The 16,891-nt window shown below is 39.1% G+C and overlaps 1 protein-coding gene across 1 annotated transcript in view; it reads left to right on the top strand.

Annotated features, from left to right (window-relative positions):
• Nucleotides 1-14,761, top strand: part of LOC121290791 (heterogeneous nuclear ribonucleoprotein L-like) — a 32,246-nt gene extending 17,485 nt beyond the window's left edge. Inside the window, exons 6-13 of the mRNA XM_041211719.1 lie at nt 76-148; nt 4,661-4,720; nt 7,678-7,877; nt 8,295-8,416; nt 8,523-8,724; nt 11,156-11,213; nt 12,113-12,208; nt 14,163-14,761. Coding sequence (XP_041067653.1) covers nt 76-148; nt 4,661-4,720; nt 7,678-7,877; nt 8,295-8,416; nt 8,523-8,724; nt 11,156-11,213; nt 12,113-12,208; nt 14,163-14,218 — 867 coding nt within the window. The 3' untranslated portion in view covers nt 14,219-14,761. The remainder of the gene's footprint in view (nt 1-75; nt 149-4,660; nt 4,721-7,677; nt 7,878-8,294; nt 8,417-8,522; nt 8,725-11,155; nt 11,214-12,112; nt 12,209-14,162) is intronic.
• Nucleotides 14,762-16,891: the final 2,130 nt, after the last annotated feature.

The raw sequence follows: 16,891 nt of genomic DNA, 5'->3' as shown, positions 1-16,891 counted from the left end.
ATTGTGTTACTTTTCTAAATAACAATTCAATTTTTTCACATATTAAAACAAAGAGATGTTCTTTCAATTCACTAGCCTACTCGACTGAATGTGTTCAAGAATGATAGCGAGTCCTGGGACTACACTAATCCTGATCTGACTGCACGAGGTATGGTGTACCCTCATTATTTGTGTAGATTTTTAGATTTTATGTGCGCATGAAGAATTCTGTGTTCTATGTTAGACCTCCAGCAACAAATGTCAGTTTTGCCTCGAGTGCAGGATTGGAATCGTGACAGAAATTTATCTAACTTAGCAACAGAAAATGTGCTAAAATCAGGATCTGCTAAAAGCTGTATTAGTCTGCATTATTGCCATATTCTAATTTTTAGTTGGTTTGCGCACATAAAATAGACTAACTGCTATCTGTTTTGACTAGCAGCTGAGGATTCATATCTGCATTTTAAACTTTCACAGTAAAGTGTTTCTTGCCCTTGCTTAATGGAAACTGGAAAATTGATCTTGAAACAGAGGGCAGTGACAGATGTGCCTTGGTGTTCTGAGCTCCCAAAGGGGGAAATTTATACTGGGTTCCTTCTCCTAATTGCTATTCTGTGGCTTCCCAGTGGAAACCACACACAATTAATAGTGTGAAAGTTACATTTCTTCTGAATTAATTGACTTGCACAAGGCATTGGTATTTTTCCTAAATTACAACAGTGACTGTATTTCAAAAAGTACTTCATTGGTTGTAAAGAGCTTTGAGACATCCTGAGGTCGCGAAAAACGCTATAGAATTGCTGGTCTTTATATGTGGAAAGTAGCCATTCTCATTTGTGGGACCAAAGCCTTGTGAGAGTTACTGTTTTCAGGAGAGAATAGGAAACGTAGGGAGACCTTCAGGTGCAACCCATGTATGATCTGAGTGGTGCAGCTTGTTAGAGCAGTGCTATGGTTCAAATTGAGTCACCTAACTCTTGTATAAAAATGAGGGGCCTCTTAATTTTTTGGGGGGGTGGGATGGAATTTGCATTTGTAACTTTTCAGTAATGCAGCACTCAGATGTTTTACAATCCTGTAACTTTTAAAAAGGGGGGGAGAAAACAGCTTTAGCTTGGTTTCCATTCTTCAAAGTTTCCTAACCCAGATTGTGAACTAATGAAGAGATTTTAAATTTTTTTTAAGGAGAGGTTTGAGGTATGACTCTTCATTGAACAGGCCAAACAAATTAGCTATCTTTAGCTTTTTATCAAGGAGTGAAACTTGAGCACTCATTCTGCATATAGGAGCTGAAGATATGATCCAAAGTTATAGTTCTTTATGGTTCCTACTATTAATGCACAGTACTCTTCTAATTATTGTAACGCTTGATACTTGATGGTTTGTATATTTGTACAGTAATTGCTGGTAGTCTAACATCTGTTTGGAAAAAAAAAAATCAGAAGTTTTAGCTGCCTGTGTTGAACTGCACTGTCCTCTGCTGGATGTTCTGAAGTTCACTTGCAACACTTGTTATAGCACTGTAGCTGCAGCTCACCTACATGAACTGTACATGCAAACAAGGCTACGGCACAGAAAATCGCAGCTTTCAAAGTCGCACGCAGTACTCAAGAGCATTTCACTCAAAGGGGAAAGAGAGAGAACCAAGACTTCAGTTACAGAGATACTAAATCTTCAAAGCTACATTCACCTTCTGCAGATTAATATCTTCACTGCCGAAAGGATATTGATCTTTCCCCCCTTCCCTACTGGAGCAAGACATTTTCTCAGGTACACCAGCGAAAGTGACACCACAGAAAGAGAAGAGGGGCAAGCCAGGCAAACTAACCACTTCATGCACCTTGCCAACGAATGCCAGCATTCCGCAGTTACAAATGACAGCAATCCAGCCTTCAGAAACAGAACAGACTCTTAATAAGTCTCAGCTCACCCAGACTGCATGCAAACACATCCTCAGGAAACTTGATCAGGAAGGACACTTTTCTTACCCCCCATTCAACGGTGCACAGAGGATATGTTTGCAAAGTGCCATCGTAAGACTGAAATGAAATTCTATTTGAATGCATTAAATGCTGTGAAATAAATCATTAAAGAAAATGCAACTCTTGTAAATTTCAAATGAAGAAAAGAAGTCTACTTAATGACTGCTGTTTTTTTTTTTTAAATCCTGTGGAGACTTCTGAGATTGAGTTTCAGACTGAATTAATTTGAGGTTTTTGACAAATCCAGGAACCATTGAATGCCCACTGGATGGAGGGCTGTAAGGATTATCGGGGAAAATTGTTTCTTTTTATGGTTAACTCCAACACCATATAACAATTAGAATGTTTATAGTGTGTTTAATGGGATAGTGACTATGGGGAGTGTGGTCATTTTAAAAATTACAGCACCAATGATCTTCATACTTTTACATGCTTTTAAGACCTAAAATATCAGTGGTACAGATGTTTCAGGAATTTGTGTTTTTTTTTAAACTTTGGTTCAAGTTACGAAGCCATTATGTTTTTGTGACTCGGTAGGTAGCATCCTCAACTGAATCAGAAGATCATGGGTGTCCCAAGTCCTACTGCAGAGACTTGAGCCCTTTATCTAGGCTGACACTTTCACTGCAGCACCAAAGGAATGCTACACTATCACAGGTGCTGTCGCTCAGATAAGAGACATTAAATCAAAATCTTGAACGCCCTGTCCAGTGATGTACACGCATCTATTCAAATAATCCTTTATTTAACCGTAGGGAAGTTCTCGTGATCTCATTCAATCCTGAAAAAATAGATTATCTTGTCATTACCACATTGCTGTTTGTGGGATATTGCTACCTTGTTTCCTAAATAAGTGACTTTATGGTTAATTGGCTGTAGCGTACTTTTGGGATATCCCAAGGTCATTAGAGGCATTATATGAAAGTTGTCCTGTTGAAGCAACCTTAAATTGTTTACATAATGGAAATCTTTCTTAAAAATAAGCTTTACTTCCATTAAAATCAATCTGAACGTTGGAAAATTCTAAATGTAGAAAATAACAGGTTTTTAAGGGAATAGCAAGGGTTTTATCAGGAGTAGTGCGGTTAGTGGGAGGTGCTCTTCATGAGGTGGAACTGAGTTAACCCAAAAATATTAATTGATCTTAAGTGGGTTAAGCATCAGTCAGTATCACTTGCCTAGGGATCGGGCTGTAAAGGGGGTGGAGGAGAAACTGATGGGTGCAGTTACTGTACCAACTACTGTGACAGTTGTATAGATTGTGGTGCTGAAAGTGTAAAGTGGTGCGTGCCCATAAACTGCCCACAAATCCTTATGTAAATTGGGCAGAGTAAAGGAGCATCGTTCTGGTTTTGGCCTATGTAGCACCTGACTGGGTGCTTGGAACTACTGTTTAAAGCCCAATGGATGAAATTTGTTGCCTGACGCACTCACTTGCACACATTTTTTCTTTCTCTCCTCTTAGGTCCCTGTAATCTACTTGCAGCCATTAGATTGAATGAAGATGCAGTGCTGGTAGTAACTAGAGCAGTTTGGTAGTTTTCAAACGCTGTCACTCTGGGATATGGACGTTTTGAGCAGCACCCAGCCTCTGCTCTACTGGCTTCCATGTTTGGATGCCTCGGCAGAGACCTGCTGGACTCTCCCTGAAATGGAGAAAGAGAGGAAAAATGTCTTCCCAGTTTTAACCACCTCACTACTTAAGTGCCTTCTATATTGGAAGAAAGGTTTCTTTATCCAGATCAGAAGTGGACCCTTTTTTGCAGTTGAGTGGCAATATTGCACATATACCTGCCTTGGTCTAACTCATTGCTGGTAGTAGAATAGTGTCAATAATTGATTTGGGATGTACTATAATCGTATTTGACAGATCTTTCAGTGGCCTATTTTTAACCTAACTGCAGTAAAATGTAGCGGCAACGTTGATCTGTTAAAAATGTTTTTTAAAAAATGATAAATAGTGTTTGTAGGGCAATGCTGTTAATTTTGAAAGGCAGGGTTTTTTGGGTCTTAAAAGTTGTAGAAATGTTTTGGCTGACCATTTTACTACATCTTTTGCATTATACTAAACTGTTTCTGGATTTGTGATAAAGCTTCAGTCTTGGTTGACCAAGTCCATACCATTAAAATTGATGGTTTTAGTTTCAATATTCTGCTGCAATTCTGGATATTTAACATTTAACTTGCTGCATCAGTTAAGCAGCGAAGTCACTAACCAGTGACCTAAGCAAATATCTGGATAGAATATGGTTATTTTTAATGGTTTAAAGCCATTGGATTTGGCCAACCAAGTGTTCTCCTGATTTTACCATGTGTAAAGTTTATGATGTATTTCACCTTTAAAACCCTGTATTTACTGATTATAAAACTGTAATGCAGGGGCGAAGCATCTCGCTTTTGCTGAATCCTCCTGCAAGTTATTAAGAAGGCCGTTTTGAAACTGCTCTATCTTGCTGTTTGAAGCTTATGGTACAAAGAACAGGTACTGTTTTTTCAAAATTGTATTTTTATCAATTGTAAAATTGACCAAATGTGCAAATGTTTTTTGATTTCTGTACAATGTGTTGATGCAAAATGTGTAGTTTTGTTTTTGTTTTTAAATACTGCACAGGGGGAACCTAGGTGCTGAATTTAAGTACTCATTTAATCACGCAAGCATCGGCAAACCATTTAATTTCTTCTCCTTTCCTTGATTCTAGATGAAAGAAGGCGACAAGGACAGCCAGCCCTTCTGGGAGATCACCCTTCAACATATGGGGGTAATCAATAGTCTAGCAGAATCTTTTAAGCAGGCTCTCTCCAACCCCAATATTGTGACCTTTGACCTATTTCACTTTTTTTTTAAAACCTTTTCCCCTCAACCTTTTAACCAGAAGTACAATTCTTTAATTTTCTTTTAAGCCTTTATTAGGAAATGCAGGAAAATCTTTGGATTTTTAATACCATTGAGGAAACTATTGATATTTTCATTGCTGAACTTGAATCTGCCCTGCAATATTTACTGTAAATTCTACAGAAAAGGGAACCTCGTTGAAATTGCAAAGTCTAAAGAATCACAATGATACCAATAGACCCATTGTGCAGGTGCCAGCTCTTTGAAAGAGCTGTCCAATTGGTCCTACTCCCTGCCCCGTTCTTTCTTCCCCATAGCTCTACAAAGTTTTTTTCTCTCCCAATATTTATCCAGTTCCTTTTTGAAAGTTACTGAATCTGCTTTGACTGCCCTTTCAGGCAGTGCATTCTAGATCATCATAACTTGCTGGTAAGATAATTTTCTTTATCACCTCTGCTCTTTTGACAATTATCTTAAATCTATGTTCACTGGTGACCAACCTTTCTGCCATTAGAAACAGTTTCTTCTTATTTATTCTAAATCAAATCCTTCATGATTTTGAACATCTATCATCATATTAACCTCAGTTCTATAGTCATTCCAAATAACTGAAGTCTTTCATCCCTGCTGTCAGACTAGCAAATCTTTGCACGTAACTAAAGCCTTGACACCACATGTTTTGAAAGATGTCTGGAATTGAACATAATACTCCAGGTGGGACCTAACTAATGTTTTATAAAGGTGTCCTTATTTTTGCACTCTGCCTCTACAAAGCTTAGGATCTCATTCCTCTTTAATAAACTTCTCAATTTACCCTGCAACATTCACAGCCTTGTACCTGCACCCTCTTTAAAACAGTGATAGTTAATATTGCTACTCCACATTCCTCTTAAAATGAATTCATTCACACTGCAATTAATTCTATCTGCCATATTTCTGTCTTCCTGAGCTCTGCTACTATCCTCAAGTTTACTACAATTGAGTTTTGTCTCATCTGCAAAATTATACTTTGTACCCAAGTCAGGTCATTTTATCTCTGTCTCTCACTTGGCCATTTTATTACTCTTGAGTAGAACCAGTTAAAGAAATTGGCCATTTTTTTTATCCAGCAGTAAATCGTGATTGACTTATTTGCTAGAGTTCTTTGAAGATTTGACAAGCAAAGTGAAAATGGGGATCCTGTAGATGTAGTATATCTGGACTTCCAGAAGGCCTTTAATAAGGTGCTGCACAAAATATTAATACACAAGATAAGATCTCTCTGAGTTAGGGGTAATATATTAGCTTGGATAGAGGTTTGGCTGACCAACAGAAAGCAGAGAGTCGGGATAAATGGATCTTTTTCTGGATAGCAAGCTGTAACTATTGGGGTGCCACAGGGTTTGGTCCTTGGCCCCCAACTATTTACAGTCTATATTAATGACTTGGATTCAGGGATAGAAAGTACTATAGCTAAATTTGCAGATGACACCAAAATAGGTGGGAAAGTAAGTTGCAATGAAGAAATAAGAAATTTACAAATGGATATGGACAGGTTAGGTGAATAGGCCAGAATTTGGCAGATGGAGCTTAACGTGGATAAGTGTGAGGTCATCCATTTTGGTCGGAAGAATAAAAAGGTGACTTATTATTTAAATGGAGAGAAACTTCAGAATGCTTCAGTGCAGAGGGATCTGGGTGTCCTCGTGCATGAATTGCTGAAAGCTAGTATGTAGGTACAGAAGGTAATAAGAAAGGCAAATGGAATTTTGGCATTTATTGCTAAAGAAAAAGAGTATAGAAATAGGGAAGTGTTATTGCAACTGTACAAGGCATTGGTGAGACCGCATCTGGAGTACTGTGCACAGTTTTGGTCCCCTTACTTGAGGAAGGATGTAGTTGCACTGGAGGTGGTTCAGAAGAGGTTCACTAGATTGATTCCAGAGATGCGAGGCTTGTCTTATGAGAGATTGAGCAGTTTAGGCCTATACTCCCTAAAGTTTAGAAGAATGAGAGGAGATTTAATTGAGGTATATAAGATGCTAAAGGGAATCAATAAAGTAGGTGTGGAGCGGATGTTTCCCTTGTGGGGCATTCTAGAATGAGAGGCCATAGTTTAAGGCAAAGGGGTGGTAGATTTAAATCACAGATGAGGAGGGATTACTTTTCTCAAAGGGTCGTGAATCTGTGGAATTCACTACCTCAGAGTGCAGTGGATGCCAGGGCGCTGAATAAATTTGAGGAGATAGACAGATTTTTAATTAGTAATGGGTTGAAAGGTTATGGGGAGAGGGCGGGGAATTGGAGTTGAGGCTGAAATGAGATCAGCCGTGATCGTAAAGAATGGCGGGGCAGGCTCGAGGGGCTGAATTGCTTGCTCCTGCTCCTAGTTCTTATGTAATGATGGTTGCATATGCAGAAATGGAAGGAAAGGAATATTGACGGCGATGAGACACTCCTTCAAATAGTCGCTTGGTAGTATAGCACTTGAATTTTGCTGAAGAAGAGACATGCTATTGAAGGTTTTCATCTTGCACTCATCAAATTGTTCCCCTTGAAATTTTGTATTCTTGTGTCAGTCCTGATGAGTGCAATTAGAAAGCTTTGACACCATGATTTTCTTCCCATCAACCCATCATGCTAAGACCCTGGGGTGGGAAAGCTAGAGCAGCTAGATGTGCAGAGTGTAATAGTTGTTTATATGTAGGTTGGCACATTTGGAGGTTAAAAGGAACAAAAATAGTTAATCACATAATGGAAGGGAGAGGGATGCAAATACTTTGATTGACATTTGTGGTGAATTAAAACTGCTGCACTGTTTAAAATTTTTTTATTTCTGATACCTTATCTGTGTATAAATGTTTTATATATTGGACATAAGGTAACTTAGTAATCTTTGAACAGGCTTTCAAGCCAATCCATTGGCATTGACACACAGAATGGATGCTCGCTCTTCCAACAGCAGACCCATGCACCTGTACTCAGCTCCTGACTTTGAGTTTGTGCCCCAAGGCAAGGTTATAATGATTTATGGACTTAATCCGCACAAAATGAATTGTGAAAAAATCTTCAATCTTCTCTGCCTCTATGGCAATATTGAAAAGGTAAGACTTGATCCATTTCTACTTGATCTTGGTTGATAAGGCCTACTTGCATCTCCTCAATTTGAAACTTGCCTGAATTGACTTTTTAAAAGTGAGTTCTGTGCTCTACAATCAGAAAGCAGTGGTTGATTTTCCAGTGATTATGATATAAAGGAGAGCCTAGGTTTCCATTTGAACTTGCGCAAATCTCATTTTAAACCTGAGTCGTTCCTTCCAACTGCTGGAGAATATTGGAACCATGTTTTTGAAAATTAATTAACCACCCAAGTCAGGGAAAAGAGCACAGCAAGAAGAAAATTAATTTTTGCGTTTAATACTGTGTAACTTGATTTGGTACGCTTCTTTGCTTCAGGATGTGCTCCCCCTTTTTTAAAAAAACGAGTATTCATTCTATAAACTATTTTTTATTATTCTTAGGTCAAGTTCATGAAGAGCATGCCTGATGCTGCCATGGTGGAAATGGGTGATGAATTCTCTGTGGAGCGAGCTATCACCCATCTAAACAGCGTAGAGATGTTTGGAAAGAAACTTAACTTGTGGTAAGCCCTTTTTAAAAGATTTTTGCACAATTATAGAGAAGAATTTGCAGTTTCAGTTTTTGTGCTGTGCACAGCTGCAGTATTCTAAACTACTTTGCCACTACAGTGTCTCTAAGCAGGCATCGATTGTGCCAAGTCAGTCGTATGAGTTGGTGGATGGTACTGATAGCTACAAGGAGTTCACCAACTCGAGGAATAACCGCTTCACTAATCCTGGGCAGGCAGCCAAAAACAGGATCCAGCCTCCTTCCAACGTACTCCATTTCTTCAATGCTCCACCTTGTGTGACAGAGGAAATATTTCAAGAGGTAAGATTTATGATGCTAATGGAGTAGTAGAAGTGTTCCACTATTCCTAGTTAGAAGGTAAGGCTGGAGTGTTGCTGCAATATATCCTGCAGTTCACGCACCATCGCAACCAAAGGGCTAGTGATGAAGAGAGTTCAAGGGGGACTAACCAAGCAAGCTGTTTTTTATTGTTGCAGGTGCACCTATCCAGGCTAGTTTTGAGTGCTCTGCCACAGTCCTGATTTGAACCTTTGTAGAAGGGGGTTGGGTGGTGAACAATTAATTAGAGTACCTGACTTTTGCCCTACTCTTGTAACCATTATGTTGATGTGGCTGGCCCAGTCAAATTTCTGATTGGTGGTGACTCTGTCCCACCCAGAATATTGATGTCGAAGACTTGGATAAGCGCTATCAGAAAGAAACGTGAATACCACTGCAATCTGTAACTTCATTTTTTTAAGGCATTACTTGGCAACATTTTCCCCCCCAAGCTGTGGAGTTGCACAGCAACCTTAAAGACCTCATGGAGGCTGTACATAAGTTATTGCCATTTGTGTGTGGCCGTGCACTAAACCGCCCACGTGCGCGCACAAAAATTAAAGGGAACATTACTCTTTGGTACAGCTCCTAGCATGACCACCTACACTACCTAATAAACGTGGGTTGGCCTCTTGGCTTGCCTTGATGATGATAGAAGAGGTGAGGTATCTATTTGCCTAAGAGGTAATAGATTGGTGACTCTTAGCGCCATACAGCAATCCAAAACTGCGTATCTTTATTTGTCCTACTTTGCATGGAAATTGTACCACTCAACACAATGGAGAAAGATTTCACTGTCTTGTGTTTAAAGATTATATCGTGGTCACTCATACCAATGTTATCATATCTGTGGTCGCTAAGTGCTCAGTTCAAACAAATTACTTCCTCATATTGCTTCCCTCGCAGTCCAAGCTGCAACTGTATCAACCAGGATTCAGCTATCTTGGTCAATGATATTAAGCAACCCTTGGCCATTTGGTGTTCCTGCCCCCACCCAGAGTAAGTTCTGTGCCTTTGGTCAGTGCATTCTGTAAATGGCATTCACCATTGAGTATTGATTTTGTCACTTGAAGCGAGCCAGTAGGGATGGTCAGCAGGCATTTTCTTGTTAGACCTGGAGTCTGTGAAGTGCTATGTTTTAGTAGGAAGAATGAGGAAAGGCAAGAGGCAATATAAAATAAAGGACACAATTCTAAAAGGGATGTAGGAACAAGAGAGACTTGAGAGTGTGCACAAATCATTGAAGGTGGCAGGGCAGGTTGAAGAAATGATTAAAAAGGCATATGTGATCTGAGCTGTATAAATGGTGACATAGCATGCAAAAGTGAGGAAGTTTGGTGAACCTGTACATAGAATACTGGTTTGCCTCATTTGGAGTGCTGCATAAATTCTGAACGTATTTTAGGAAGGATGTAAAGGCAAAAATGGCTCTGGAGATGAAACTTCAACTATGTGGACAGATTGGAGAAGCTGGAGGTTGTTTTCCTCATGAGAGAAGATGTGATAGAGATGTTGAAAATCATGAAGGATCTGGGCAGAGTAGATGGAGTTAAATTGTTAATGATCGAGAACCAGAGGACACCAGTTTAGGTGATTGGCAAAGAACCAAAGGTGACAGGGGAAAGTTTCTTGTGTAGCAAATAGGAGTACACTGCCTGAGAGTTTGGTGGAGGCAGATTTAATTGGCTTTCAAAACAAAATTAGATTAACACTGGAGAAAATTTGCATGGCTATGGGGAAAGGGAAGAGTGATCCTACCTTTCTGGATCTTTCCTCCCAATGGGATGGGTCCCATGGGATGTTGATGGAGCCTTAAGAGGCTGGATGAGATTCTGTGAGGATCATTGTGAGGCTGTTTCCTTATCAGCCTTTGGAGTTTTCCTCCTAACTTGGACACAGTCCCGAGATGTTGAGTTTCTGCAGGGTTGCCTGCAGTTGACCAATGGTTGACCCTGTCACGCATTAGCAGTTTTGTTGAATTAAATTCCACAATTTGGCAATAATGGGATTTGAACTCAACAACCAAATTTCTAGCCAATACTGTATCCTAATTCTGCTGAGTATTAATAACAGACTCCTCACTGTTCACTGGGTAGAATGCTGGCAATGGAGTTTCTGGATATTTTGGGGTTTGACTAGAATGGAATGTGAAAGGGGGAACATGAAGTCTAGTGTGGAGACCCAAAGCAGATTCTTGCCCTTTAGGAATTTTAGGAACTTCCATTGTTTGAAGATGTTTTCTTCCCTTTTGGGAAAGGGGGTTTGGAAGGGTGTGCATTGTTAAAAACATAATTGCGGAGTTCATAATTATGCATTCATTAGGAATGCTACACTGGTAATTGTGGTGCACTGAGGTGATGATGATCTCACTGTTATAATATTTTCTGCTGTCTTGCAACTCTATCTTGCCTAGGTTTGCGAGGATTGTGAATTGAAAGCTTTTAGAACTTTCAAGACATTTACTGGGAAATGTAAGTAATACAATTGTGAAAGTGGAGAATTGAGAACTGCCCAATTATAAATTATTGGATAATGCTTTATTTTTAATCCTCTGCTAGTTTGTAAAAATGTAATTTACAATGATAAATATCTTAATGTTTTGAGAATTAACCATGCTTTGCTTTTTAACTAGATCAGCTTTGAGCATTGTCATTATTGACACATGTTTGGTTAGGTTTCCATTCATAACATAAAAAATAGGAGGAGTAGGCCATTCGGCCACTCAAGGTAATTCAGAGTAATTTTGAATCTAGTTTCAACTGTACATCGCCTTCAATTTGATAACCATTTACATGTATCACACCTTCAATATAATGAGGCAGCTGACAAAGCGATGGACACTGAACAAAAGTTTGGGAGGTGGAGCTTTGGAAAGATAACTATAGCCAAAGGAAAGCAGGTTCTTGAGGATGTGCAAGCTGGTGGGCTATGGAAACGGAGCTTAAGTGCTAGGAGTATTAGCTGAAAGAGATGGAAGGAGAACAAATCTAGAAGAGCGGAGGGGTGCAAGTTGTGGATGTATGATTGGAGAGGGGTTTCATAGATGGAACACTAGACTAAGATTGTAAAATCTGTACCCTGAGTTAATAGCTGTCTTTAAAATCTGGAATTTCTGGATTCTCTGAAATGTTTTCATCCCTGCCTTTATTCATCTGCAGAAAGGTTAGTTTGACAATAGACATGATGTGAGGATGGGCTTGCAGCCATTTTAACACTGCATGACAAAGCTTGACTGCATGTGAACAGTCACTACTGTCCAGATAGTGTTGTTGCCAGGTTAAAATTGCTTTCCAGTTTTGCTTTAATTGGATGCTTAGTAAGCTATGATAAGTCTGCTTGCAAGATGACTTTCACTGATCTGTCTTTCTAGCCGACAGGAGTTTATCCGGCTTGTTGGAGTGGGAAACTAAAAGCGATGCTGTGGAAGCACTGACTGTCCTGAATCACTACCAGATGAAAAACACAAGTAAGTATTCCATGATAAATGTGATGGTCAAAGCTTAAAAGGTTCAGATTGTTTTGACAGGTAAGGATTGTCTTCGCCTTTGGAACCTGGGATTGTCAGTTTGTGTGGTGAATTTAAACAGTCTCAATTTAGTTACTTGAGGGCCCCAGGATGAAAGTAATTGGTGAAACCCTTTGAGCCATAGTGGTTGATGTGGGAAATTTGGGGAAAAGGCTGCACAGCTGCTATGAGGACTGCATTCCTCAAGTTGAGAATGAGAGCAGGGTGAGAAATCTACCCTGTCAGCCAGTGCAGGCATGATAGGCCGAAAGGCCTCTTCTGCACTGTAACAATTCTATGATTCTGTGATTCAGATGCTCAGGATGGATAGAAGAGTAGTCCACTTTGATCCTTAATCTTTGGGGAAGGTGGAGGAAACACTTAAACCATGCTCTTTTGTGTACTGATGGCACAACTGAGATTTAAAACAAGTCAGTATTGCAGATGTTTGAAACCTGAAAACGGAAAGTGTTGGAAGTCTGGCAGCATCTGTGGCAGAGAAACAAAGTTAACATTTCAACTTGGTGACCCTTTGTTAGAACAGGAAACATTAATTTTGTTTCTCTATCCACAGATGTTGCCAGACCTGCTGAGCATTTTCTAGCATTTTCTGTTTTTGGTTGGAATCTGAAACTGGTCATGGTATGGTGAATTGGTTCGTTCTCCCAGCTGTCAATGCAGTTCAGATATTTCTTTTGAATTGAGATGACCAGCAAGAATAGCCAACTAACGTTTCTTGTACAAGTCCATATTCAAATATTTGATGTTTATTTCCCCACAATTTACAAACAATACAGATTATCATGATCACAGCATTTACAATAAATGTGAGATTCAAATACATCGATACTTATGGATTGTTGTATGTTTGTTTGGGAGAGGGAGGTAGTAAGTATTAGTTTGAAGATTGACTCCCCTTGAGGGAGCAAAAGGAAACCAAAATATGCGAGTCATGATGTATCGATAGGAAGCAGTCAGAAAGCTGAATCCTCATGTTACACGCTGAGATAATGCGTAAACCTTTGTATGGTAATTAACTAATTTTCAGTGGGAGAGAGCAGACTCAAAAAGGAGAACAAGAAGGATGAGTATTGAGAGCAGTACTTGAGCATTAAAAATGAATAATAATAGAGACCAATGATCAGATATTTGCTGCTATGTTATCACTAACTATATCTATCAAGAAGAAATTTTTTTAACTTTCGGTGAACAAAAATTTTGTTGAGCAGTTTGTATGTCCAGGAGTATTGAATTCCACACATCTGGATCACTGTGTCTTTATTCATATGCTAAAGCAGTTTTTGGATTGAGCAATTGTACATTACAGGAATTTCTGGTAGGTTAGTTGTGAATAGCAGAATTCAATTGAAACATTTTGTTGAACAAAGGTGGCAGTTGATTAAAATGAAATTGAAACATGAGAGCATTTTGTAAAAGATGTACATCTTTCAAAGTCTTCATTTTCAGCGTCTTACAGCAAATAAATAATGGATTATTGTTGTCAAAATAACCTGTGCCTGCACAATTTTGTAAAGCATTCTTTCCTAATGGAAGAATAGAATGGGTTTTTGATTTGTGATATGCCTACACTTGATTATAGTAGGTTAAATGTGGCCAAAGAATATAATTGTAAACTGTAAATAATACTTGAGCTAACAAGTGATATCTCAATTTAGATAATGTGCCTATGCAACAAGAAGCCTTTTTTAACATTAAAATTGGAATGAACAAAAGCAAATGTTTTCAAATTCCAATTTATGAATTAATGGCAAGGGCTTATACAGATGGTAACAACTTGTACTTTGTAGTATTGTTAAAATGTATATTTTAGTTTGTTTTTCAATGTTTAATGTACTTCATAAAGTTTTGTTTGGAAGCCAAGATTTTAATGAAACTCAAACAATTTTGTTTTTAGATGGCCCATATCCATACACCTTGAAACTCTGCTTTTCCACCATGTCCCATGCATGAAGATCCAACTAAAGTTTGAAGAGGATTTTGAATTAACACTTGTAGTCAACTTACACGGGCCGCTTCCAAATAGTGAGAGAAACCTAGATCTTTAGTGTCCTTCTTGCACCTAATAAGTGGAAGATATTTTCTTTGTTCTGTTTAAATTGTATCAGTGTAAAAGTAGACATTTAACTAAGTGTTCCTTTTCTCAGTAATTTTCTTTGCAGTGTGTCAGTACTTAGAGCTTAATGTTTATGCAAGTGACCTTGTAAATTAGAACTATGCAAGTGGTTTAAAAAAAAACATCTGCTTGAGGCATATTCACCAATTTAAAGGCACTTTTCTCCAGTGACATGAAACTAGGATTATCATTCTTCGTGAAATGTAGTTTGCAAGTTTGTTTTACTATAAACTAAATACAGGAGAGCTCTGTGTACTACAAACTGAAGTGCCAACATAGTGATTTTGAACACTATACCTATACTTGGTATATGTATGGCTCGTTGCCACGTGTTAATTCTTGCTGTGGTTCAGTAATTCATTAAACAATTATTACCAGGATCTGTGGATTGTTTCTCTATTAGCAATAATAAAGGCTGTAAAACTAAACTAAAATTGGTGGTCAACTTGTCACAACTAAAACGGAATAGCTGACCCTAACTAGGTCTCTTATTATTTGTTACTTCTCTTCTCCCCCTCCCCTTGCACCCCCACACCACAATCTGTTATGTATGATGCACCTGGGGAAACCTGTTGCGGGGATTGATCTTCACACTGCTGGGAAATCTAAATGTATCATTTGTTTACAAGATATGGAGTCCCTTCTCCATAGAGGGACACTTGTTTTCCTGAAATTAGGTTTGGTTTACCTAGGCTTGGGAACCTCCGTTTCGAAAAGGGGTAATATCGGACTTGAAACGTTAACTCCGTTTCTCTCTACACAAGTGCTGCCAGGCCTGCTGAGTTTTTCCAGTACTTTGTTTTCATTTGGGAACCCTCCAAGTGGGCATGTCAGCAGGAGCTGAAACTGTACAGCTTAAATAGAACATTTGTCTTACCACTTGACCTCTGAACTGCAGGGATCACCCTCCCACTGTCAAAATTGCCAGTCTATTTAGTTATTGGAAAAGGGGCCCAGAATACTGAGGCTCTAACTGGCTCTGGCCTCTTGTTATGAAAAATCTTCATGGCTGTTTACTAAGTTCTGAGATTTCATTGCCAGGCATGTCCTCTTCGAGTCATTTGGTTAAAGACATGCTGATATTCTTGGACAAAACATTTTAACTGCAATTTATTTGATCCTATTAAGTTAATAGACTGCTTGTTAACTGTAAGTTACTGCTCTTTCATGTGAACATGATTCTTGATCTGCAGCAAAATAGCACACTTTCCTTTGAATGTGAGAGAAGCTGTAAATGGCAACAGCAAAATAATTACCAAAAGCAATTATGATAAATGGTAACATTTACTTAGACGTAGACCTTTCACAACGCATTGTAGAACCATGTGTTTTGAGTTGAATGGAACACTAAAGTAACTAAAAGCAAAATCCTGCTAATGCTGGAAATCTGACTAATTTGGAAAAAAAACATTCAAGTTCAATGACCTTTCATCAGAACTGGAAAAAGATGTAAAGTAAGTATAGAAGCAGACAAAGGGTGGGGCGGGGGAGGAAACTAAAGGGAAGGCCTGTGACAGGATGGAAGACTGGAGAGAATCTAATTATCTTCCCACAACATTAAACAGCGTTACCATCCTGAATCTCCCACTATCAATATCCTGGTCCAGCCATACAAGTACTGTGGCTATAAGTTCAGAGATGGAACTCTGTAGCGAGTGTGAGTGTATTGCGAGCAAGCAGTACAAGGAGGCAACTCGCCATCATTTCTCAAGGGCAATGGGGAATGAACAATAAGTGCTGGTCTAGCCTGCAATAACCACACAGTCTTTGAGGAGTCAGGTGGTGAATTACTGTTTTATCATCTATCAGGTAAAAGTACAGGATGCAATGGAATACTAAGATAAAAGCAAAAAACTCGATGCTGGAAATCCAAAACAAAAATAAAAATACCTAGAAAAACTCAGCAGGTTGGCAGCATCTGCGGAGAGGAACACAGTTAATGTTTTGAGTCCATTTGACTCTTCAACAGAACTAAGTAAAAATAGAAAAGAGGTGAAATATAAGCTAGCTTAAGGGGGGGCGGCGGGTTAGAGCTGGAAAGAGATGGAGATAGACAAAAGGACAAAGAGGTGTTGAAGGTGGAGATATTGTCTAAGGAATATGCAGGACAAGCAAGGTACAGATAGCCCTATTGGGGGTGGGGTGAAGGGAAGGATTCGAAATAGGCGAAAGGATCGAGATAAAACAATGGATGGAAATACATTTAAAAATAATGGAAATAGGTGGGAAAAGAAAAATCTATATAAATTATTGGGGAAATAAAGGGGGGGGATCGGAAAGGGGGTGGGGATGGAGGAGAGTGTTCATGATCTAAAATTGTTGAACTCAATATTCAGTCCGGAATGCTGTAAAGTGCCTAGTCGGAAGATGAGGTGCTGTTCCTGCAGTTTGCGTTGAGCTTCACTGGAACAATGCAGCAGGCCAAGGACGGACATGTGGGCATGAGACCAGGGTAGAGTGTTGAAATGGCAAGTGACAGGGAGGTCTGGGTCGTGCTTGCGGACAGACTG

Source organism: Carcharodon carcharias, chromosome 2 (genome assembly GCF_017639515.1).
Source record: "Carcharodon carcharias isolate sCarCar2 chromosome 2, sCarCar2.pri, whole genome shotgun sequence".
In the NCBI taxonomy this organism is placed as follows: Eukaryota; Metazoa; Chordata; class Chondrichthyes; order Lamniformes; family Lamnidae; genus Carcharodon; species Carcharodon carcharias.
The sequence above is the reverse complement of the archived record's forward strand: the minus strand, read 5'-3'. Positions and strand labels throughout refer to the sequence as shown.